The following is a 25,936-nucleotide window of genomic DNA, read 5'->3' on the forward strand; positions in this document are numbered from 1 at the left end:
GACATCTGGGCCGTTGAGCAGTGCAGTGGATTACATTTGTTTGTGAATGGAATGCGCCTCCCGATCTACATAATATCTGTCTATGTTTGTGCGAATCATTCGTGATCCAGCTTCACTTACAGCAAAAGTGAGTATAAGGGTTTTTTTTAATTAATTTTTGCAATCGCCTTTCCTAATAATGTGCTAGTTAGCAAGTTTAGCGGCTAAATGCGGCTAAAGTAAACAGGCTCGTCACTCCACAAAGAGACGAGAGGGGCGGGGCAAGCACAGCTCATTAACATTTAAAACTCGATCAGAACAGAATGATTTTTGCAGAGCTGATTTTGGCAAGGTAAAAAAGGTGTTATTTACACTATGATTGAGAAACCAAAGCATGTTATAGACTTTTCATTAAGACCCTAAAGAATCATATCAACTTGTGGAAAGTGGACATCCGATGACCCCTTTAATGCATTGCATTTCCTTCTGAAGCATTAGTGAGCGTTTGGACCTGTACTAGGTCTGTACTAGTTGCATATAAGTCCCTCAGTTGTCCTCAGTGTGAAAAGATGGTCTCAACATGATCTCAGAATCATACAGTCATTGTTGGAAATGCACAAAAATGCTAACAAAAAAAAAAAAAAAAAAAAAAAAAAAATTGTGGGACCTGAAGGAATTTGTTCAGGACAAACAAGGGACTCATGAACAACTATCACTAAACAAACAAACAAAAAACAGCTGTGGATCATTCAGGTAACAACACAGTGTTAAGAATCAAGTTTTGAACAGTGTCATTTTTATAAATTCAACTATTATTTTCTCTTGTGGACTATATGTAATCATATATTGTGTTTAATATCTTATTCAGGTCAGTACTAAATAAAAAATAACATGCATTTTGTGATCCTTTTATTTCGGTAAAATTATTAACATTTTGCAGGTTCTGCAGGGTGTATGTAAACTTATGACCTCAATTAAAAATTTGCCTCATATATTAAGTTTGCATCACTGATTCAGTTATTTTCCTGTTTATTATTGTGAAGCTACTTTGAAAATCTCTATTGCATAAAGTGCTGTATAAATAAAAGTGACTGGGAAAGTGGAAAGGAAGGTTTTCATTAGCTATTAATCTAACAGCTACAACATAAATCAACATAGTTTTCTGTTTTAATGGTCCATAGCAATTATTTCTTTAGTAAAGAAAACAGAAAAAGTATTGCATTCATCATTTATAACACTGACAAGCATTTTAAGAATTTTTGTATCCGCCAAGTAGCCTTCCTAATTGTGTGACAACCCAAAAGCAAATATGTCCAGTGCTGAGAATTTCAATACATGCTCACTTGTCACATACAAATTTAATACCGTCCTCAATGACATGAAACAAGCATCTTTTGACACCTTTGGTCATTATGCTGGTACATGCTGTGGAGAAAACCTGCTTGTGGTCCTTTGACACATGACTTTTAGTGAACAGCATCCTGTGAGTTACTATTCTCTGCCATGTTTTGCACAGGTAGGGCTTGTCAAAGTCTGTAGCACTATCAGCTGACCTCCACCTGCGAGATGATGATGATGAGCCGGGCACTTCTGACACCCCAGGATCAGGTCCATAGTTCCTCATTATGGCGTGAGTGGTGGCGAAAATCACAATGCCATAGTTTCTGCGGAGTCTGTCCAGCAACTCGGCACACTTTCTCAGGTTAGCTTCCTGACAAGCAGTGCTTTCGCCGCCATTGAATCTGTCCACCCAGTAGAAGGAAGAGATGCTGTCTATGACCAGGAGGCCAAGGGAGGGCTGGCTGGAGAAAGTGTTTTCAAGGTAGTGCAGGGTTAGGAGGAGCTGTACCGAGCTGTTGCAGTGCACTACAGACAACCGACACAGACATGAACGTACCCTCTCCTCGGGTTCGCCCTCAGAGCCGTCGCGCTCCTTAGAGTCTTCGGACAAACGTCCTTCCAGGACGCTGACTAAGCGCAGCATGTCAAAGTGGTAGTCTGTGTCAATGAAGATCACCGCCACCTCCAGACCTCCACTCTGGATTGGCATAATGCAGCGGGTGATGAGGTGGTACAAGGTTTCTGTCTTACCTGTGCCCTCCAAGCCATGAAACTCCACAACGTCACCTGTATGGATGCAGAATTGAATTGAGATGTCAACTTTAATAGCGCTGCATAGAGCTCATTTTCTGGAATAATCCAAAAGCCAATGAAAAAATCCAACTGGGTTTTTGTTTGGGGGTGATCCTAACTTTTGGGATGGCCATATATACGTCATCACTGAAGTGCTCTATTCAACTGCTAATTTGAATTAACATAGCAAACAGGATGGGGAATTGTAATTTATATTTGAATTTAAAGCTGAATGATTGTTCTGTTTATGTAGTACCAGGGGTAGAGAAAGACCATCATTTGAAATTAATACTTTATTAAAAAGCAACAGTGATTGATTATGTTGTAAATAATTTTAAAATAATTTTTCTCATCCACTGATCACACCACTTGATTCATACCAGTTGTCCAGAGGGAAAATAAAATACAATAAAATAAAATAACATTTGTTAATGTAATAATTAATGAATGTTATATTGAGTGTTGGTATTGTTAACTGAAACTATAACTAATACAGTTCGTTTTTGTTGATTGAAATAAAGCTGAAATAAAATATAAATATCAGAATAAAAACTTACAGTCTTGGCTACTAACTAAAATGAAATAAGTTGAACTACTAAAACTGGAATAAGATTAAATTTTTAAAAAAGGAATAGAAATATTAAAAACAAACTATTAAAATTGACATGACAAAATCATGATAAAATTACGAAAACAAACTATTATTAGAAAGAAAACTAAACATACAAAATAAAAGGTAAGTCAAAATACAAATAGATAACATAGTACTAAATTAACAGTACAGAAATAATGTTACATTAATGTTTTTTATTCTGCTTTTTAGTAAGAAGTAATGAAAAAAAAAAATCTAATTTAGACTGAAAAGCCCTATGCAGATTTGGATTTAATTAAATGTTTCTTTTTCATTTTGATACATCTAATATTAATAATGGGTAGAAAAAAAACAAACAAAATACTTTATAATTTATTTATAATTTACTAAACTGCAATTGTTTTTAGTTGTTGCAATTGTTAATTTTAATTGTTTTAAAAGCGCCATGCACATTTTACTTTCACTTTCAAATTAGCAGCAATTCGGAGTCAAGCAGCTGTTTTTAGTTCGTTTGAGTTCTCCCTCTTTTCCTCACTTTTCTTCGGTTTTAAGTAGTTTGCAAAAGCGTCATGAGCACTTGAACTTTCGCTTTTAAATTAGCGGCATTAACATAACGTAATGTAACAAACTTTTATTAATATATATATATATATATTTTTTTTTAATTGTATATTTTAATCGTATTGTCTGTTCTCTAACTAAGCTAAATTATTTTTATTACTATAAACAAAATCTAAACTACAAGTTCTTCTCTGGGTGACTGACAGATGAAGCAGCACATACCGCCATCTACGGCGTATTGTATAATTAATACTGAACGACCTAAACCATGTAGCACAGAAATTATGCTTTCGCTTCACTTTAAATGAAACACTAGGAAACAATCCCTCACGAAAATTAATGCCATATGAATTTAAGACTTTTCAAGGCCTTAATTCACGGAAAAGTGGTTTAAGACTTTTTAAGGCTTTTTTAAGACAATATGAAAGCTACTTATAAAAGCTACTGTCAGAAGCTTCTATGAGGAAACAACGTGCCAGATTTTTTCTCAGTATAAATTTAGCTTCTGTACATTTTCAGAAGGGGTTCTCTTGCAAGGACATCATATTTGTGTTGTTTTTAAGCCAGTAATGGCACCAAATGGTACTGCAAAACTTTTTGATTTCAAAAAAGTTTCTGAAACACTTCCCCATATACCCCCAATAACGAAAAATAAAACAATAATAATCAAGCAAGTAAAATTAAGATGCAGTGAAAGTCTTTTCTTTTTCAGTATGTATTAACCATAACATTTACACGTACTAATTTAACAGATGCCTTTTTTTTACCCCAAAGCAACTTACAAATGAGATGTAATTATACACATATTTGGTATTTCACAAAAATTAAATCATATCAATAATCAATGTTTCAAATGCCACCTATCAAAATTTGTAATTATACCTCAGATTTATAATTACATTTGCTATCATTTTGTAGGCCATGGTCACCTCCCAGAATGTTCTAATGAACCCAAAAGTAATCATAAATATATTTTCACATTTCCAAATTTATGTGAAAACAACATCAAGACAGTATTTTAAATATTTGGTACACTTCATATAAACTTTAAAGCGTATGAAGAACAAAAATGTATGTTGTTTTGTTTTGTTTTTAGTCATTTCACTGGTGTTGCACTAATTATTTTGTCATTTAAATTCATATTTCATTTCAGAACCCTGTGTTATATACCATTCAATTCAAATTCAAACTCAAACATTAAAAGGGGACAGTTATTAAATTATTAATTTTGTTCAACATTGAGGTTGATGTTAATGCACTACTGAAATTCAAACTCCGTTTAATACATGTAGGATCAGTTTGATTTTAGTTTACCTTGACCTGGACCACCGTCGACAGGAAATATATTGGGTTCAATCTCCCTCAATGATTGTCGTCCTTCAAGTCTGCTTACCAACTACAAAAGCACAAACACTGATGTTTAACGTTACTGCAAGAAAGGTATACGAAATGTTATGCCAGTACTATCATTTGTACGATTCCATTTAAACATAATGTATTAAAAATGCCTGAACCTCGATTTGTACTTCCATATCAACTAAGATTAGATTCAAAACTGTAATTATAATCTGAATTAACCTATTTTAATGTGAATCTATAGGAATAGTCCATGCATTTAGCGAGTCATAATGCAAGCATACGTTTGAATGTATCAAGTAATTGGAAGTTCCCTTAAAGCTTTAGTGTGAACTGATTTGTCAGATATACCTGAGCACCATTCTCTGCCATTCTAACTCGTGCTGTCATTTCGTTGTTTTTCGCGCAATTATTTTGGAATTCCATTTCCTGGTAAATAAGCGTTCGACTACACTTCAAAACAAAAGTCCTCCAGCGTCCAACAAAAACAGAAACCACAACAACACATGTATTTAAATGTAACATTTTATTTTACATTTGGCGTATTTTATAAAATATGAGATCATTTATTTAAAGATTTAAAACAAATGAGTTGTGTAGGGTAAGCATCTTGTCTTTCACTTTTTTTCTTCTGGATGTTAAATTCCAATTATATCAAACACTTATTCACATAAAAGATATTATAGTACTAAAGAAATGCATTACTTGACTAATTAATTACACCAAGCTCTTTCTGAGACTGTACCATTTGATATAATTCATAATATTCTATTCTATAGTGTTGCTAGATCATACAGATCATACGTGTTATATATATATATATATATATATATATATATATATATATATATATATATATATATATTTAATTACAACTATTTAATTACCTGAAATGCAATTTAAGTCAGTGGCGCTGCGTATAAATATACGTCTGGAGAACACAGTTGGAATTCATTTAAAACGCTTTGAAAGTAAGACATAGAAGTATTTACTAATAAACATAATTGTGCATAGTATCATTAAATAATACTAAAAAATAGTTGATAACTATAAATAATAGGTAAAAAGATAATTTTATACAGCATCGCTTTCACACACTACGGTGGTACTACCAATGTATACAACTCATTCTAAATAAAGTATATACCTCGCTAAAATGAGGACCGACTGCCATCTAGAGTTTATCCTATAAAGGGCATAAAGGGACTTTGATATAATTCGATTTCAACTTGTTTGCTTGCTTATTTATCTATGTATGTACGTATGTATGCATACTTGTATGTATGTATGTATGTATGTATGTATGTATTTGTTTATTTGACATACAATATTGCCAAATCAACAATACACACAATAAGTAATCTTTAATAATAATAATAATAATAATAATAATAATAATAATAATAATAATAATAATCAATAGAGTTCCTGTCCCTAAATTTTACAACGTTCATTGATAACATATTTATATACTAAGGTATATACGCTCATGTCTTTTAACTTAGATTAACTTAGATAACCAAATAGATTCACCATAATCTTGGACCAAATTGACACACAGCAATTTATACATCTAGGTCTGCCATTAAAGCTGAATCGTAAGAGGTTAAGAAAGTAAACAGTGATAATACGCCACGCGCTCTGCGGTCTGTTTACTGGCATTTTGCCAGCTCATGAAGTTACGGAACCTACTATGGTGATTGTTTAAGTCATGAATATTAATTACGCCATGTTGACGTTCCTCAGTAACCTTCCAGTGGCGAACGTTTTATATCTGTGGTGGCGGAGGCTTGGCTCATAATTATTAACTACGTCGTGACGTCTCTCTGCTACCTTCGTGTGGCGAAAACTTGGCTTATGAATATTAATAAACGCGCCTTCTTGCCTTTACCATAGTAGGATTCGTAATTTCGCTGTCAGCCCTGTGGACCATGATGAGGCAGCGCGAGTGGATCCAGCATGTTTCTATTTTTTGCCTTCCCTTTGACTCGGGAAGTAGTCGCGGAAAATAACGGTGCAAGCCATAATCAAAGGGATAATTCACACCGCAATAAAGGTACACCTGACAACCCTGTAAGCGACACATGGTTTCTATGTAGATGACGTCGTTATTGTTGTGACATGCGGATGTGTTTCTGTGTTTGTATCTAGTGCTGGTGATGGCAGTGCGGCCCCCTCCATGCGTGATTGACTGCGGGACAGGGTGAGTTTGTTTACTGTCACACTCCGACCGACAATGTTCATACTCCTCCAGATTTTAATTTCTGCTTGACAGACATGATATTAAAGTTTTGTTATCAAGTTGATAAACCATAAAGCCAAATGTTGTATGTATTTGCTGTTGAAGCCTATAACTTATTTTGACTAAATACTCGCCTCAGCATTTTGTTTTATTATTATCTGTGACAGATAACAGATACCTATGTTATTATATGATTGCAATGAAAGCATGTATTTGAGGTAGAAAATATAACAAATTACTATAGGCTACTATTCGTGAACTTTATTTAAAATGCTTTTTAAGGGCTGTAATGTGTTATGATTAGGGTCAGGTGCATAAATTCACAAATATGGATGAAGATTATATTCTAAATGGCATACATGCATATTTTATATCTGTTCTGAGCTGTCGGATGAATCAGTCCTGTACATAGTAAAAACTAATGTAGAAGTAAAAGTATTTTGATAATGTAAACATCTAGTATCTGCATATGAAAAATAAAGAGGCTCTGATTTCTGGGTGTATATGAAGCAATATTCCTGTTATGGTTTTGGTATGATTTATGGTTTCATCTAAACTATGTTGGTCTTGGTTTACTTGGCTGCCATGTTAAGACATTAATCAGGTGCGTTATAGCTATATAATAAACTACCACAGCTGTTGTTTGATAAATGGACAGGCCGTGTACTCAGTGGAAATACTGATTGAAAAATTATAAACAAATAGACTGTAGCAAAGTCATTTTGGCTCATTCATCTCATTCATGATGATGATATACTGTTCTTCTTCTTCAGGTACACCAAGATTGGTTATGCAGGAAACACGGAGCCCCAGTTCATCATGCCATCCTGTGAGCTGCCTGCCAGTTTTAGTTGTTAATGCACAGCAGGGCAGATCATAGAAGACTAATACTGCATGTCCAGCACTCAGATCCAGGATATAATATTTGGATCACGAATTTAATTAAACTCTGCCTTAGGGAAGCACTATTTAAAGCTATTATAAAACTCTTGATTCACCACTGCTGTAACCTCAATTTACTGTAGGCTCTGAGCGTGTTAACAACACACATCCTTTTATAACAATTATTGATTGTATTGTTTTTTTCAAAAGGTACTGTTATATATTCATATGTGTTCTGAGTATATTTTACATGAATGTACTTTGGGATTTCACAGAGCTACAATAATAAACTGATTATAGCGTTGTCATTGCAGGTATTGCAATCAGAGAGACAGCCAGTGTTGGAGATCAGGCACAGAGACGTCTCATGAAAGGGGTAGATGACCTCGATTTCTTCATTGGAGATGAAGCCATTGATAAGCCCAACTATGCAACCAAGGTGATAATCTGATTCAGCAAATAGTCTGCTGTTTTAGACCTGTAGACACTATACAGCCTACTCCAGGAAGTTTATGAGCATATTTGTTGTACTAAGAAAGTACTAATGCTGACTTATTGTATATATAATACTTAAACACCCAAGAGTCCATCTAACTACTAGTGTACTTCTAAAAAGAGCCTTTAGATGTATAGCTTATGTACCGTTTTTAAATATAAAATGAGCAACTTCCTAGCAAGTAATAAACAGACTATTTAAAAAAAAGGTTGATTACTTTAATATATTATTTCAAATGCCCTGTTTAATCTGGAAATACTGTACATGTGTATAAGAAGAAGAAAAAACTGCAGTCATCCAACAATTTCTTGAAATGTACTAAACGTTTGGAAATGTCAGGGGGCAGCAGTGGTTCAGTTATCAGGAAGTGTAAAGTACAACTACTCTGACACTGCCTAGAAAAGGCTGTCTTTTAAAATCCAGCTTGAACAAGGAGACTTGAGAGGTGAAGGATCGCTTTGAAGGAGTTACTGGGTTCAATAACTGAGAACAGAGTGAAGGGGCACCAGTCAACCATATCAAGGGCTTGACATGATATTGAGCTGTATGAAAGATAGGCACAAAAGAAACCATTGCTCAGCTTGCAGTGTGAGGAGAGATTTGGTGATAGAGCTTTTAAAAATCATGTTTGATAAGAATTTGACACTGTCAGCCACAAAAATAATACCATACCAGCAGCAGAATTTGTGAAAAAGTCAAGTCACTTTTATATATATAGAGCCTTATGTTATACAGATTGTTTTAAAGCAGCTTCACAGTAAAAAACAGGAAAATAACAATCAAATATGAGATCCAAATTATTATTGAGTAATGCACTACAGTTCAAATTATAATCAGCTGCTTTACATGTTCTTTAGTATGTTATTAAAATGTCAAAGTAAGTATACTTAATTAAAGTACTACAAAATATTATTAAAACATGGTTTAAAATACACTTTATTTTAAGTTGTCCTTGTTACACATTACATGCACTTACTTTTATAATAACAATTAATTATACATAATTACATGCAAGTAACTGTAATTCTAACACTAACCATATAGTAATTACATATGAAGAGTTCAGATGCAAAACCAGCTAAAAGCCTAAAAATTAGATAATGATACTGAGTGAATGCTCCTGACACGTAGTATATGTCTATCAAATATTTTTTTTTACTTCAAACGCACTAAATTCCAGCCTCAGCCCAATCAGAAGTACCAGTACTTACATAGAAACCTATACAAAGTAGCCAGAAAGAAATGCTAATTTTAAAGAAGTACATCAGATAGATTTAGAAGCTCTTGCATCTGAACTCTTCATATAGTAAATTAATATTACTTAGTACTTAAATGTATAATTAAAAGTTACTTTTAAAAGTAATGCATTACATTATTGTGTTACTCCCTAAAAAAGTATCTAATTACACTACTTCTATACTTTTTATGTAAAGTAATGTGTTACACTTTTTAAATCCGGGCAGGGGTTGCTTGTTTGTTTTTAATATAAGAGGTTCTATTTTTAGTAAACATAAAAGTCCTTTCACACCAAAAGTGAAATGAGTCAGCCTCAGGCTGAAGGAAAAGTAAATTCACGTCTGTACAGTGGAACGCAGGTGAAGGTTCTACACTCTTCAGCAATAAAAAATGAAGCACAAATGTTAGTTAAAAAAAAAAATATTAAAATGTTAGTTTAATGTTAGCCTAAAGTAATTTTGCTTATTAGTATGATTGAATTGAATCGTCGAAGGTCAGCAGAAAAAAAAAAAGGTTAATACAAGGGGATTAAATACATAAAGCATATTTGTGTTATTTAACATTTAATTATTGCAGGTTTTTGTCATATTCTGAGTTTGCATTTCATAGTTTTTTGCATTTCATCTGTTTTTTGCGAGTGAGATGAGTAAATGCATGTTTACATTTGGTCTAAAACTACAGTAACATCATGTTTACACAGCGCACACAACGCCTCTGCACTTACCCCCGATTTATTTCAAAATGAGGACATGGGAAAACAAAAGTAACTGCCATTACTTATTTGAAAAAGTAACTCAGATATTTTCGTGTATATCAAAAGTAATGTGTTACCTTACTAGTTATTAAAAAAAAAGTAATCTAATTACGTAACTCACGTTACTTATAATGCATTACCCTCCACACTGACTGTAATAAGGACACCTTAAAATAAATTGTAACCCTTTTAACTTTAAACAAGTACTTAAGTGTGTTACAAAACATGAAAGTGCACTCTTTTAATTTCAATTAGGTGGTCTGTTATTTCATATTATTACATTATTTTTAACAATATACCAGAGATTTGAAGTATACTCAGTACATTCACACATTCAGTAAGCAGTAAGCACACTTCTTTTTCTCAAGGGGTGGTAGCGTAATACTGTTGGGTTGCCTTACATCATCAGGGACAGACCATTTTTTTTACAACAGAAAGAAGAATGGATGATGTAAACTACATGAAGATTCTGCAAGAGAACCTGTTTCAAAAATGAAGCCGTAAAGAAAGTTTTGGAGAACAAAGATCAAAAGGCCAAAAGAACATTGGAAAAATCTGTGTATATGAAATGTATACATCTCACACTTAACAAAATATGTATTTTATCACCTCATGACATCATATTTCATAACTCTTGCTTGCTTTTTTTAAAAATAAATATATATGTGCAATATACTGTTGCATATACTGGGACAACGTGAAATAAGACTACAGTAATAAAGAATTCATGTAATAATGGTCTTTTTTTTTCTCTACACATTAGTGGCCCATCAGACATGGTATTGTTGAGGATTGGGACCTCATGGAGAAGTTCATGGAGCAGGTCATATTTAAATATCTCAGAGCTGAGCCAGAAGACCACAACTTCTTGATGGTATGTCTACTGTACATTCTAAGACCTTTCCGATGAGATTATGGAGTATTTTGGCAAAGTAATTTAAAGTGATTTGCAAAACATATTCTTCCCACTGAGAAACAGAGGAAGAACATACATAATTAAAGCTACCATTGAAATATTTATTGTTTGCATAATGATAGATTATGCTGCTTTGTCTATACCAGAGTGCAACAGTGTTTATGTCACAAACAGGATGTATCCACTGTGTCTTCTGCATGTGTGCCTTTGTTTCGCTGCTCCATTTGATGATGACAAAACACCCTTTATATGCACCTGATATTTTACATTACAAAAGACCACATTTCATTTATTCAGCAGACCTTTTGTGCCTGTTTATCCTGATGTTGCAGTGCTATATTTTCTTCTCAGACAGAACCTCCTCTAAATACCCCAGAGAACCGTGAATATTTAGCTGAGATTATGTTTGAAACCTTCAACGTCCCAGGACTATATATTGCTGTTCAGGTAAACTTTTATGTTTAAATATGTCAACTCAGATACAAAGATGACATAAACAAAGAAAGCTGTGTTTGAAAGAACAGTAACATATATATCACCCTGTCAATTTAATTCAAATTTAAATTAAATTTAAACATCACAGTCCATTTTTAAACTGCTAGGAATGCTGTTTAAACTATTGAATTCAAAGGCTAAAATATGAAATATGTGAGTAGCTATGAAATTTGTTATAAAATAGTCACCATAATCACAAGTATTGTTGTGATTATGGTAGTCATTCCAAGAAAAAAAAAGAAAAAGAACAAAAAATAAATAAAATAAAATACATGAAGCAAGTCTCCCATTTTATATATATATAAACTTTATATATAAGTAAACTTTATCTATGTGACTATTTTTTCAGGCGGTTTTGGCATTGGCTGCATCATGGACTTCAAGACAGGTTGGAGAACGGACACTAACAGGAATTGTGATTGATAGCGGTGATGGAGTTACTCATGCTATACCAGTGGTAAACAACACAGATTTTCATACAGTGCCCACAAAAAGTAGGGATGTGAGGCAAAAAAAAATTAGATGAAGTGAGATGTGCAAATAAATGCTGCTAGAGCTTTCTTCAGCAATTTAGATGGCTGATTACTATTTCTTTTTTATCTTTTAGGCAGAAGGTTATGTGATTGGCAGCTGTATAAAGCACATCCCTATAGCAGGAAGAGACATAACCTACTTCATTCAACAGCTGCTCAGAGAGAGAGAGATTGGCATTCCTCCAGAACAGTCACTGGAGACTGCAAAAGCTGTTAAAGTGAGTATCAGTAGGGATTATACTCCTTTCTCTGGAGTGCTTCATTCTGATTGGTGAACTGTGACATTGAGTGATCAAATGTTTTTGGTATGATATAAACTAAACTTATATTTCACAGTTGTCTACTTCTTTCGGCTAATTTGCACACAAGATGAGTTCATTTAAACTCAAATCAATACTTGATGTCAATGTTTATTATGTGTTGGCTGTGTAGTAGCTGGGATAATGTACACTCAGTGTACAGGTTCTGATTATCTGGGTTTGTTTTTATAATATCCATATAATAGCCATATTTATGTCCAGTACAATTTTTTGTACTCCTTATCCATTACTCTGTTTTATTTATTTATTTATTTATTTTAGGAAAGGTATTGCTACATCTGTCCAGACATAGTGAAGGAGTTCACTAAATATGACATGGACCCTGGCAAGTGGATAAAAAAATACAAGGGAATCAATGCTATCAGCAAAAATGAATTTCAAATAGATGTTGGATATGAGCGTTTTCTGGGACCAGAGATATTTTTTCACCCCGAGGTAAAAAGACCACACTCTCTGAATTATTCAGCATGTATACCCAGAATGACCTTTGGAAACTCTGTAGTAAAAGGTCTTTTCACTCTGTAGTTTGCCAACCCGGACTTTATGCAGCCCATCTCAGATGTAGTGGATGAAGTCATTCAGAACTGCCCTATCGATGTCAGAAGACCACTTTACAAGGTATGATATCATTATTATCATGCAGCAGAGTGCTGAAGTGATGACGTATTTTTGTATAACCCCAATTCCAGTAAAGTTGAGACGTTTCGCCAAATGCCATAATATTAAGAATCATTGTCATCATTGTCTAATTCTCCTTTTCATGACTGGTCATATATTTTCATTAAGAGACAGATCTAGACTGCAGACAGGGAGTCTAACACATTCAGCCTGTGTCTACGAATCCTGACCTGGGATTGTCTTGATCTAATAACCGTGGACTTCCCATGAAAGACGTCATCTTGATGGCAGTATAGTGTCTGTACAATCCCAATACATGCCTCCATTTCAATGGTACCTTCGCACATATTCCACTCACCAATGCCGTTTGCTCTGCTGCACCCCACTGCATAACACTCGTTTTCATGCATCTGTCGCTGATGAAAGTCTGGATGGTGCCTTTGGTTTTTGGTAGAGAACTCAACATCCATTTTCCCAAAAACAAACGTGGACCACAGCATCTGATCACAGCACACATTTCTATCTTCATTTTGACTATCTGAGATGAGCTCTGGCCCAGAGAACCCCATGGCATCACTGCATAGAATTGATGTATAGCTTTCTGCTAGAGTAACAGAAATTCAAGTTGCATTAATTGATGCAGCTGCAGAATGTGTTAAGTGACAGCTGTTTTCCGAAGTACTCCTGAGCCCATGTGGCTATATTTAACACCTTAGCATGTTGGTTACTTATGCAATGCCATCTGAGGGCTCAAAGGTCATCCACATTCACCTGAGGTGTCTTGCTTTACCCTACACAGACTGACATTTCTCTGGATTCCCTGAATCTGTTCAGAATATTATTTGAGGTGGTTGGTGAAAGACCTAAATTCTTTGTGATTGTCTATTTAAAAAATGTGATTTTTGATTTGTTTGACACTTTTGTCATTAAATTTGGTACAAAGTGATGAGACATGATCCAACTTCGCTTGCAAAGACTGAAATGCTCCTTTTATACCCAAACATGATCCTCTTCTATTTCCATGTCACCTGCTTAATGTGAACTGTTTCAAAACACTTTAATTTGAATATTCTGTAACCTTTTCACTTTTATTTTGCCTCTGTCACAAACGTTCTTTACATTGCCAAAGGCTGTAGTAGTCAGTAAGAGCATAAGAGGATCCAGAGTTAAATGAACTTTGTGATTTTTACTAATAAGTTAAGTTTTATAATAAGTTAATAGTACAAATAAGTCTAGCAATGTGCAAACATAATATGTTTATGAAATTATGATCTTCTTTTTACGTTCCACAGAAGAAAGAAAGTCATACAGTTTTGTAATGACAAGAGGATGAGTAAATGAACTATCCCTTTAATTCAAAAATAGATACAGTGGATTTAGATGACTATAATTTCCTAATACCATTATAATACAAGTGGAGGGGATTGTAAATTTATCCTTTTACATTCATTTGATTATTCAAGATTATTCAGTTTAAGTGGAAAAGAGTGTTAAACTCCAGTAAGCACTTACCCTCATATCCTGGTAAATTTGCATTACAAGAAGAGAAATTACATTGCTTTGTCCTATAGCTATAGACCAGCACAACTTCTGGTTTTTCAGTAAGTTTGTTAGCACCGACACTGTACATTACAGTGTTCATACTTTACTGTCAAGAACAGAACTGAGTGAGTGAAGACATTAGTTGATTATATTTGCACAAGGCCAGCAACTAACAAGGTATAGACATATTTATGATATCCAATTTGATCAAATTTGAACTGAAACTCATAGGGTTTCCCTCTCTTTCCAAAGTCCTTATTGGAGCAAGTTGACTTTATCTTGTTTACACTCCCTGGACAACTGTTTTTAGGCCTAGAAACCTAGAGTAAAAATAATTGGCTTAATTTGTTTGGAAGAAGAGACGTCTTTTCATTTTCATTTTCCTCCCCTACTTTCTATTCTTTTAATCTGTAAAAAATATTAATGGGAGCCCAGCATACAACCATAAATCCTGAGGCAAAAAAATAAGAGAAAACAGAACTTCTGACTGCATGTTGCTTTTGCGTAGGATTAATTATTTTAATTTCCAGCAGGGGTCAGTGTTTATCCACTGAGCTCACAATTACACTGTCTAGAATAGAGAAAGCTTTTTAACTGATCCCTGTAAATGGGATGAACAACGCTGAAATAACCTCAGTATCCATTTCTATATCTCACAACTCAGGCTGACTGAATAAATAGTGTCTTGACAAATTCAATTATGCACACTGATAAATAGAGCGCATCTACATCACAATGCGCTGAAATGATTCCTATTCATTTGCCTTCAAAACAAACTTCATTGTGGACTATACTGAAGGAACTGAAAGTTAAGTGGAAAGTGTTTTGATGCTCTTTTAGTTTGATTTTCTTTTTCTGCCAAAATTTACTGAGGTGTAAAAAGTCTTGGCAACAACAAAGACCTCTGAACAGCAATTGGTTCATCTAAGAATATACAGTCATGGCCAAAAATATCAGCACCCTTGCAATACTGTCAGAAAATGCAACCCTTCTCTCAGAAAATTGTTGCAGTTGCAAATGTTTTGGTACCCACGTTTATTTTTTTGTTTGCAGTGGAACAATACACACACACACACACACACACACACACACACACAAACAGAGAAGAAAAGTCAAATCTGATACGATTCCACACAGAACCCCAAAAATGCACTGGACAAAATTATTGGCACCCTTAACAGAATATTTGGTAGCACCTCCTTTGGAAAAAAATAATTGAAATCAATTTCTTCTTGTAACCATGAATGAGTTTCTTACACCTCTCTACTGGAATTTTGGACCACTCTTCTTTTGCAAACTGATCCAGGTAATTCAGATTTGAAGGATGCCTTCCCCCAACTGCTGTTTTGAGATCTCTTCACAGGTGTTCTATGGGATTCAGATCTGGACTCATTGTTGGCCATTTCAGTACTCTCCAGCACTTTGTTTGTAACCATTTCTGAGTGCTTTTTTGAAGTGTGATTCAGGTCATTGTTCTGCTGGAAGACTCATGACCTCTGGTGGAGAAGCAGCTTTTTGACACTGGCCACTACGTTGCGCCCCAAAATTCTTTGGTAATCATCAGATTTCATGATACCATTCACACAGTCAAGGCATCTAATGCCAAAAGCAGCAAAGCAACCCCAAAACATCTTTGAACCTCCACCATGTTGACCTCCACCAGGCCTCATTTTTTTCTGTAAACAGTGCCATGATGTCCTTTACCAAAAAGCTCTGCTTTTGTCTCATCTGTCCACAGCACGTTCTCCCAGAAGGATTGTGGTTTTGTCACATAAGTTTTAGCAAGCTCCAGTCTTGCTTTTTTATGCCTTTGTGTCAGCAGTGGTGTCCTACTGGGTCTCCTACCATAGCGTCCCTTTTCAAGGGATAGTGCGAGCTGACACTGTTGTACCCTGTACCCTGTTTTCATTAATTTTGCCCTTCTGTCCATGTCCAGGGAGGCTAGCTACAATGCCATGGGCTGTAAACCTCTTGATGATATTGCGCACAGTGGACACAGGAACATTAAAATCTTTGGAGATGTACTTGTAGCCTTGAGATTGTCAATGTTTTTCCACATTTTTTTCTCTCAAATCCACAGACAACTCACTTGTTTCTTTTCTCCATGCTCAGTGTGACAAACAACACAAAGGTTGAGTCAACTGTTATCCATTTTAACTGGTTGCAAGTGTGATTAATCTATTGCCCACACCTGTTACTTGCCACAGGTGTGTCTAAATACAAATTACAGGAGCATCACATGCTTGAAAAGCAGTTATTTCTTACAGTTTTGACAAGTTGCCAATAATTGTGTCCAGTCCATTTTTGAGTTTTGTGTGAAAGTTTATCAAGTTTGTCTTTTCTTCTCTTTTTTGTGTTGTTGCATTGCAAACAAAAACAATAAGCATGTGAATACCAAAACATTTGAAATTGGAACAATTTTCTGAGAAAAGTGTTGCATTTTTTGCTGCGAAACAACTGTTTATCTCCCTGACATAGATTGCATGCAGTGACATTTAGCTACACCACAAAACCTTGCTCACCGATTGTCTTGACACCTGAAAAATTTATGATGGTCCAATCTGCGAGCGAGTTCTGTTATTTCCTCTGCTACAGATAACAAGTACTACAGGATAGCACTTGAAAAATTTGAATTTATTTTCATTTGTCAGCAATATTTTAAAGTTTTTGAACTCATTTTGAATTTTTTTTAACTCATTTTACTTGGTAAAAAATGGTAAAAAGTGTAGAGGTTTTTGTTAGAGAAAGATTGTGTTGAGGCAGCGACACACATAACTTATACTGTAATTGGCTTTCATTGGTTGTCTTTCATGGGCATAGGAAATAGGTTTGTACTTGATGTAGAGTACATGGACTGATTGTGCAGATATCTACAATTGAAATCTGTGAACTGTAAAGCTGCATAATGTCACAAAGCTTTCATTATAACCTGAGGGGGAAAAAAGACAATCACATCTTGCAGTGGCCAAAGAAAGATTATTTTACACCACTTTAGGCTTAGATGGTCACGCAAAGGACCTTACAAAATTTAAACCAAATGTATTAAGGCATAGTTGCTTTGTGCCTGCTCAAAATTTAGAGTAAAGACATAATGTTGCATAAAAGCCACACTAAATTATGCCTTCTCTGACCCACCTCAGCTGCTAGTATAAAATTATGCAGTTGTAATTGCAGTATCAGTGTATTTATTCCACCTTTGAGCAGCATTAAATAATAAAGAAACCTTAATGCCATTTCAGAAGCACTTCTGTGCCACCTTTGCAGTGTAAATTTGACATTATTTGATTATCCTCTCCAGGAGGGTTAAGTTTTCAGGTAGAAAAATGAATTATAGATTAAATGAATTATGAAGTATTTGCATCTTGATATCACCGAAGAACAGAGGGCAAATGAAAAAGGTGCATGTTAGTATGCATGTCTCTTACTGGCTTCTGGCATGCAGTGTAGATTAAAAGCTCTTCACCCCAGCGAAAGGGTCCACTGCCATGCTCCTTCTACCCTTTAAACTCATCATCAATAATGATGGAAGAAGCCAGCCTTTTATTTCCTAGACGAAACCAGCATTTTCTAATCCAAGTAGCAGGAACTCTTCTCAGGTTTGTTAGGTAAAAATTGAACCCTCAGCCCTGTAATGAAACACACTTCTCCTGCAGATACCCAGTTATAAGATGACCTCAGTCAGCCTATGGTCATTTATTCCCAGCATGTTACTTTACTGGCCTTGCCCAGTTTCAGTGTCTGCCGAAAAAATACAACAATAGTTTATTGCAGAAATATAAAGGAAATAATGCAACATTCTGTGGACCGGAAAATTTAATAAAGTGGACAAAATCTAAATGTATCACTTGTTTCCACAGTATTGCATTTTACCCAGAAATGTTCCTTTTCATTTCAGTGATTTAGCATCTGTAATCTTGTGGATTGTATTTTGATTTCATTTTTATTTAAATTAAGTTTTACTCCTTAATATACAGCACATTGATAGTAGATGCTTTATCCTTGTCATGAAAATGAGTCCATGTAAACAGAAGCAAATTTGTGCATGTTTGTAGATGCTTTTGCATTAGTTTTTCCATGAATTATATATTTGTGTACTATGGTTCTTTTGGGTGAACATAATGAAAAGGCAGATATTTCCGAATTGTGTGTGTGTGTGTTAGTGAAGTGTGTGTGTGTGTTTGTGTGTGCATTAGAACATAGTCCTGTCTGGTGGGTCCACTATGTTTCGGGACTTTGGCCGTAGACTACAGAGGGACCTGAAGCGAGTGGTGGACGCCAGACTCAGACTGAGTGAGGAGCTCAGCGGCGGAAGAATAAAGGTCTGACAATTTTTCAAATCACTCTCACATTCATCATTTGTTACAGTGCAGTTTGGATTCTTGCTCTGTTCTGAAACCTAGTGAACCGCCTAGAGAGGCAGAATTTTAAGGTGTCATAGGTTCTGTCAACACAAAGGCTGTTTTAAGCGGTTCTTAATTATTTTGCCCAAAATCTGCATTGCCCAACACTCCATATATCTTAACAGCTTGCATCAGAATGCACTGTTGAATTTCACTGTTGGAAAAATAAGATGGCAGAGAAAAATAAGAAAAATGTTTATTTAATTTTTTATTCAGTTCTTAAACTGTAAAAATAATTAACTGTATTTGTAATAAGCTCCCGAGTTGTAGGAAGGAGAATCCCACCTGGATGGACCAAGGAGAAAGAAGGGTCTTATCTAGCGTAACAATCAGTTATTTTCATAAAAATAATACAATTTATATACTTTTTAATGTCAAACGCTCGTCTTGTCTCACTCTGCCTAAACTGTTTTTGTTCTGGTTCATTGTTCCGGACAGTTAGGGTATGTCGAAAAACTCCCATCTTATGTTCTTCCTCAACTTCAAAATCATCCTATATCGCTGTTTTACCTTTTTGTTAAGGGTGTTTGATTTTCTTTGTATGTTTACTTTGCAAAGACTGGGTCGGTACTTCTGCAGTGATGTAGGATGATTTTGAAATTATTTTTGAAGTTGAGGGAGAAAATACGATCTGAGTTTTTCGACATACCCTAACTGTCTTGAGCCAGAATACACAGAGTTCAACGAGAGCAAGGCAAGACAAGCATTTGAGATTATAAAGTATTTAAATTGTATTTTTTAAAATGAAAATAACCAAAGTAACTCTATTACTTTTTAAAGACCTTTTTATACCAAGGAAAGAAAATGTTAAATTGCATGGAAAACAGTATGTAAATATGTTCTCTAAATTAAAATGTCTAGGGAGACCTTTAAACAAAAACAAATATCTGCCAATGGGCTCAGATTAATCTACTTAATTTAAAGGGAAAATAAGTTTTCATACACAGTTGAAAGATGGTTATTTTTGTTTTGCATATCAAGCAAATATATCTTGATTTAGCAAATGTTTAGATATTTTTCCTAGAAAACAAGATACAAGTACAGAGGAAGATATTTAATTTTAGCAATTCATGCAAGATTCAATGACATGACTTTATGAATTCTTTTAAAGAGCCACAGAATCCCTGATTAATGGTTATTAATAAAAACACAGTCTTCACAGTACTAACTCCCCTCAAAAAATGCTGGAGCATATCCACACTCAAGGAGTACTAACAATAACCTAATTTTATAATTTGATATCAAAACACAATCTGTCCACTAGCTCTCAAACATACTACTGACGGCAACTTTACATGCACACAATTTTCTGCATCAATAATTGGAATGTACCATTTTCATAAAAAGTAACTCTTGTCTTATGGATTCTGTTCAGTAAGTAAAATGACTTAGGGTGTGTTCACACTTGTTGTGTTTGGCTGTATTGCTCTGTAGTGCGGTTCATTTGAGCAAGTGTGAATGCTGCCATCCGAACTCTGGTGCGCACAAAACAAGCTTCCAAATGAACTCTGGTGTGGTTTGAATGATATATGAATGCAACACGGACCAAATACTTCAAAACAAACCAAAGACAGGAAGTAATGACAAGATATGCGACATGATTTTATGAAGGGAACAAGCGGTGTATCCAAAACAAAATGAGCAGAGAGCAAACATGGAGCAATGAGGTGGTAAAGTGCCTTTTATGAGCTCTTTGTGAATTCACAGGTGGTGAAAATAAAATCATATACATGCAACAATAAGCCCACTTAGTCCAGCAGACGACACATATCGACTTAAAGCAGTGCTGAGCAGACCGATCAGTGAATGGGTACTTAGATGTCATACACTCGCAGCTTTATTTAGAGTGTTAATTGAGTTCCGTCAGAAAATATATGCCATTCAGCCTGACCAATCAGACTGTGAACGTATCACTATGCCTTTAGGTTCGTTATCTTTAGGTTCGCTGTCAAAAATGCCAGTATGAACTCTAAATGTATCATTTTCCTTTTTGGTCCAGACCAAATAATCCAAACGAACTGAACTACAAGTGTGAACACATTCTTAAAGGGGACATTGGATGCAAAATTCATTTTTACATGGTGTTTATATATATAAATGTGTCTTAACAGTGTGTGGACAAAACCACCCTACAATAATAAAAATGTATTCACTGCTTGTTTAATCCCTAAAAACCCTAAACAGTCTCAATTATTAAGCTGTTTTGATTTTCTAAGCTGTATGACGTCATATTGTTCAAGCTCCGCCCACGACCACAGACAGTTTTACGCTGTCTGGCATTTTCTTCACACTTAGGCAGCTGTAGTGACAACAATGTTTGCAAGCAATGCAGGTGTTTTGTAGTGGGGTGTAAAAGTAAACATTTTTTAGCTTTATTTTTTGTCCCAATATCAGAGCCACTGAGGACGTAGTGGATTAGTTTTGTTTTTGAAGGTAACGTTTTTCAAAAAACGGAAGAAAAGGGTGGAGTGAGCAGTAGCTCATTATCATTTAAAGAGCACCAAAATGGCCCGTTATGAACAGAGCTGTTTTTGTGAATGTTTTACATAACCATTGAGGAATTTTAACTAAAGTATGTTGCAGACCTTTTATGAAGACCCTAAAGAGTCATACAAACTTATGGAAAATGGGCATTTGATGTCCCCTTTAAGAGCAAACACCAATAAATATAAAAAAATAGGACGGATAAGAGCAAAACATATGCTGCATTCACGCCATGCCGTAATTCCAAGATGAAAACACGTGACATCTGAATTATGTGTTTCTATGGCAACACTATCAATCCCAAATCCCTCAAGTGTTCCTGAACTCGTAATTACAACTTGTAAACTCAGAATGTTTTTAGAATTATGACTTAAACCAGTTACAGATGTACCACATGACCACCCTCAGGTTAGTTTTGGCGCTACTTAGGTGCTACATCCGAGTCCGACAACATGGAAAGCTATGAGCAAAAAGTCACGTGATCTCGGAATTACAGTAATTACGACATGGCGTGAAGCCAGCAATACATTTGCACATAAATATTTCCAAAAATAGATAAAATAAGTATTTTTTTAAAGATCATTTCCACACTGTAAAAAAAAAAAAAAAAAAAAAAAAAACTATAAAGTTTATGGTAAAAAACTGGCAGCTGTGGTTTGCAATACTTATCTTTGCAATACACTGATACTCACCAAAAGCAGGTGATGAAAAAGTCACATGAAGAATCAAATCTCATCACAAACAGCTTTTAAATACTAACATATATATGAGGTGCACAGTGTACACAAACATTAAACACCATCATGGTAACACACATGAAACTGAAATAATGCAATAAACATTAATTTAACAACATTAGCTGTAACATATAACGCTCATGTACACTAACAACTAACAAGAAAAAACTATGAATCACAGTTAATTAAACGAAAAAGCATCAAATGTGAAATGTTAGACAGGGAATTCTGGGAATGTCAAATTACGTTTTTTTCACTGTAAAGTATACATTCTTTTTTACTTCTAAAAACAGTAAAATTGCATGTAATGTACAATACAGTTTATCACCATAAATAGTAGGGCAACTTAATCAGTTAATAGGTTTTTACTGTAACATTTTTACAGTCTTTTACCGTTAAAATCACTGTCCTTATGTTGTAAGAGTCTTCATTTTTTTTTTTTTTTTGAAGGTAACGTGCCACCTAATACACACAAAAAAAAAAAACAGAAGAGAGAAATGGGGTGAGCAGAAGCTCATTATAATTTAAAGAGATATGCACAGAAACACTCCCTGTGAACAGAGCTGTTTTTGAGGTTTACATGACCATTGAGGATTTTTAGCCTGAGTATGTTGCAGACATTTCATGAAGACCCTAAAGAATCATACAACATGGAAAATGGGCATCCAGTGTTCCCTTTAATAACAAAACAACGATGAAAGTGATGAAAGACTGCTCCGTGGTCTCTCTATCACAGTAATAAAAAATGGATTATTTTATCCAATATTTGTGTGTGCTTTGTGTGCAAAGTTATAATTTGTGTGCGTTGTTTCTCTGTGAATCACTTTATGTATATTCTTTATGCACATCTGGTTTTCTTTTCAGCCCAAGCCCATAGAGGTACAAGTGATATCTCATCACATGCAGCGCTATGCCGTGTGGTTTGGGGGATCGATGTTGGCTTCTACGGTAATGCTCATATACTTAATTATGTCACAGTCTCTTTACAGTATTTTTTAAAACATTTTTATTAAAGGGATAGTTTACCCAAAATTGAAAACTGCCCCACAATTTACTCACCCTCAAGCCATCCTAGGTGTATATGACTTTCTTGTTTCAGACAAATACAGTCAGAGTTATATATAAAAAAAAATGCCCTGGCTCTTCTAAGCTTTGTAATGGCAGTGAATGGGTTTTGAGATTTTGAAGTCTAATAAAGTGCATTCATCCATTATAAAAATTAAAAAAGTAGTAAGAGCCAGAATTTGTTTTGAATATAACTCTGATTGTATTCGTCTGAAAGAAGAAAGTCACCTAGGATTACTTGAGGGTGAGTAAATCATGGGGTAATTTTCATTTTTGGGTGAACTATCCCTTTAAATTTCCTTTGTTACAGCCTGAGTTCTTCCATGTCTGCCACTCGAAGAAGGCCTACGAGGAATATGGACCCAGAATCTGTCGTCACAACCCAGTCTTCGGCATCATGTCCTAGTGCTGGTCTTGCACCCCGCTGTAAGCCTAGATATCAATTCAATCGATTTATCACCTCCCCGTACTACGCTTTGATTGCCACTCCTCTTTGAAAAGGAATAATTCGGGCTTTGACAAGCTTAGAATAGAAAGAACAAAGCTTTTTGTTTATCAGTGAAAATGTCAAAGCCAGGCACAAGGGTATTATGTGGATTGGATCTGGAGACTTGAGGCTTGTGCTTTGATAGCAAGCGCTGAATGTTCAATATTCCAAATGCAGCATAAAAGATGAATTCAAGAATTGCACACTGACTGCAGGCTGCTCAGGTGAATCTATAAAGTTGTGTCTGTATACTTTGCAACACATTGCTGTTCTATTCATAATTTAGAAAAAAAATTGTTCAACCAAAAATGACAATTCTGTCATCAGGCTATTTCAGACCCATATGACAAACGGAAAAAATTGACAGAATGTCCAAACAGCTTTTTTATACAATAAAAGCATACAGTGACTGGTGGCTGTTAAGCTTGAAAAATAAAAGTAACATAAATTGAATTTGTGAATAAGGACTTAAAAATTGCTCTGTTTTTCAGTCAAATAGCTAGTAGGCTATCCAGGTATTCTAAAACAGTTTGCATCTGAATTAGGGTTATCCAATCCATTGTTGCTTTGAAAAACTGTCAAAAAAGTAAGATGGATTACCTGATCCTGGAGATCCTGGAAACTTTTTGAACAACTGAGCCCAAAAAACTTGGGATATGGTCATACAGATAACTGTTTTGATACACTTATGCTGCTTTTTGTCCTTTTTAAGCTTAATAGACATGGTCGTTAGCTATATTGAAAGACTTCTCCTTTTGTTTTGCATGAAAGATAATCATTTAAATGACTATGGTTTCAGACACCACTACAAATGGCTGTCACCTCAAATTGTGCACTATGTAAAGGTGTAAAGCCTGAAAATTTCCAGACAGGTGTGTTGGGACTAGTTGGAGCTAAACATTGCTGGATATTGACCCTTCAGAAGAAGGATTTGACACTGTAATGGTGTTTTGCTGTGATCTTGATGCATGTAGGTGCCTGAGCTTGTGTTGTATCAGCCTTTACTGAATGAAAAGTAGAATGTCATTGAATTGTACATACATAGAGTTTTTCCATATTATATGATGGGTTATTTCAGATTTAATTTATATTTGTATTAAAGTAAATGCAGTAAATGGATTTGGGGGCGGTCAGTTAACAACTGTGAATTTGAAACAGTACAGTATTCTTACTGGAGGTTAGGTATATAGCTGATATAAGAGGAAATATTTATTAAATTATTTTTGTCTGAAAGAAAATGTACTTTATTTTATGCCTCATATGCACACTATTTACTGTATGTATGTTATTTCAACACATAGCAGTAAGAAGCACTTAGTGTAATATCTAAGCAACTATGTTTGCCAAGAAGAAATCTGCTGTTTGAAGCTAGTGTTAATTAAAGCTCCTCTCTCTGAAAGTTCCCTTTATTTTTCTCTTTGTCTCTTTCAGTCTTTTCTTCCATTTTTAGTCTCATTTAGTCCTTTCTCCTGTCCTACCTTTGAATCTCATCTGGTTTCTCTAGTAAATCTTTAGTTTATTAAAGAAAATAGTTCACAAGAGAGAAAAAAATCATAAATAATAAGGTGGCTTTGAAAGTTATATAGTTCTAAATATACCATTACTATAAAGCACGCAGGAAGCAGAAATAAATGTAAACAGTCTTTAATACACAGGGGTAAATCCATGACAGGAGCAGGAACAAACACACATACATAACAAGCAGACCCGACAGGGGAGATGGTGCATGGGATTATAATCAAAATAAACGAGGACAGGAACATGACCAAATAAGAAAAACTAGGAACAGAGACAGGGGCAACACAAGACATAACAGATCCATGATCCTGACATATCACCCCCGCCCCCGCCCCTCGGGAGAAGGCTCGGGAGAAGGACGGATGCCTGGGAGGAGGACAACAAACATATTCCTGGGTGGAGATGATGGAGGGAGGAGCCAAGGAGGAAATAGAAGGAGGCAGGGAGACGACAGGAAGGACCAGGGCAGACCAGATGGAGACAGGAGGGACTTGGAGCAGGAGGAGCCAGGTGGGACCCAGGCCAGAGCCATGATTACAACCTACGGTGGTGCCAACGGAGAGAGGAGCCATGGAGGAGGAAGAGCTAAC

The 25,936-nt window shown here is 35.2% G+C and overlaps 2 protein-coding genes across 3 annotated transcripts; one reads left to right on the forward strand and one right to left on the reverse strand.

Annotated features, from left to right (window-relative positions):
- Positions 1-907: 907 nt before the first annotated feature.
- Positions 908-5,039, reverse strand: xrcc2 (X-ray repair complementing defective repair in Chinese hamster cells 2). The gene is made up of 3 exons (XM_051098113.1): positions 4,973-5,039; positions 4,580-4,661; positions 908-2,106 (listed from the first exon to the last, which is right to left on the reverse strand). Exons 1-3 carry the CDS (start codon positions 5,009-5,011, stop codon positions 1,319-1,321), a joined length of 909 nt encoding a protein of 302 aa, XP_050954070.1. The 5' UTR covers positions 5,012-5,039; the 3' UTR covers positions 908-1,318.
- A 1,507-nt stretch (positions 5,040-6,546) lies between these two features.
- Positions 6,547-25,251, forward strand: actr3b (actin related protein 3B). Of its 2 annotated transcripts, XM_051098111.1 has the most exons (13): positions 6,547-6,677; positions 6,773-6,824; positions 7,637-7,692; positions 8,060-8,184; positions 10,995-11,105; positions 11,499-11,594; positions 11,992-12,099; positions 12,250-12,393; positions 12,757-12,930; positions 13,021-13,113; positions 18,849-18,974; positions 23,141-23,224; positions 23,652-25,251. In XM_051098111.1, the coding sequence occupies exons 1-13, from the start codon at positions 6,581-6,583 to the stop codon at positions 23,745-23,747; spliced, it is 1,362 nt and encodes a 453-aa protein (XP_050954068.1). In that variant the 5' UTR covers positions 6,547-6,580; the 3' UTR covers positions 23,748-25,251. The 2 variants fall into 2 exon arrangements, with proteins under 2 accessions (XP_050954068.1, XP_050954069.1); XM_051098112.1 differs by lacking the exons at positions 18,849-18,974; positions 23,141-23,224; positions 23,652-25,251 and adding an exon at positions 13,282-15,631.
- The last annotated feature ends 685 nt before the right edge of the window (positions 25,252-25,936 follow it).

This window comes from Labeo rohita, chromosome 24 (assembly GCF_022985175.1).
Source record: "Labeo rohita strain BAU-BD-2019 chromosome 24, IGBB_LRoh.1.0, whole genome shotgun sequence".
NCBI classification, from domain to species: Eukaryota; Metazoa; Chordata; class Actinopteri; order Cypriniformes; family Cyprinidae; genus Labeo; species Labeo rohita.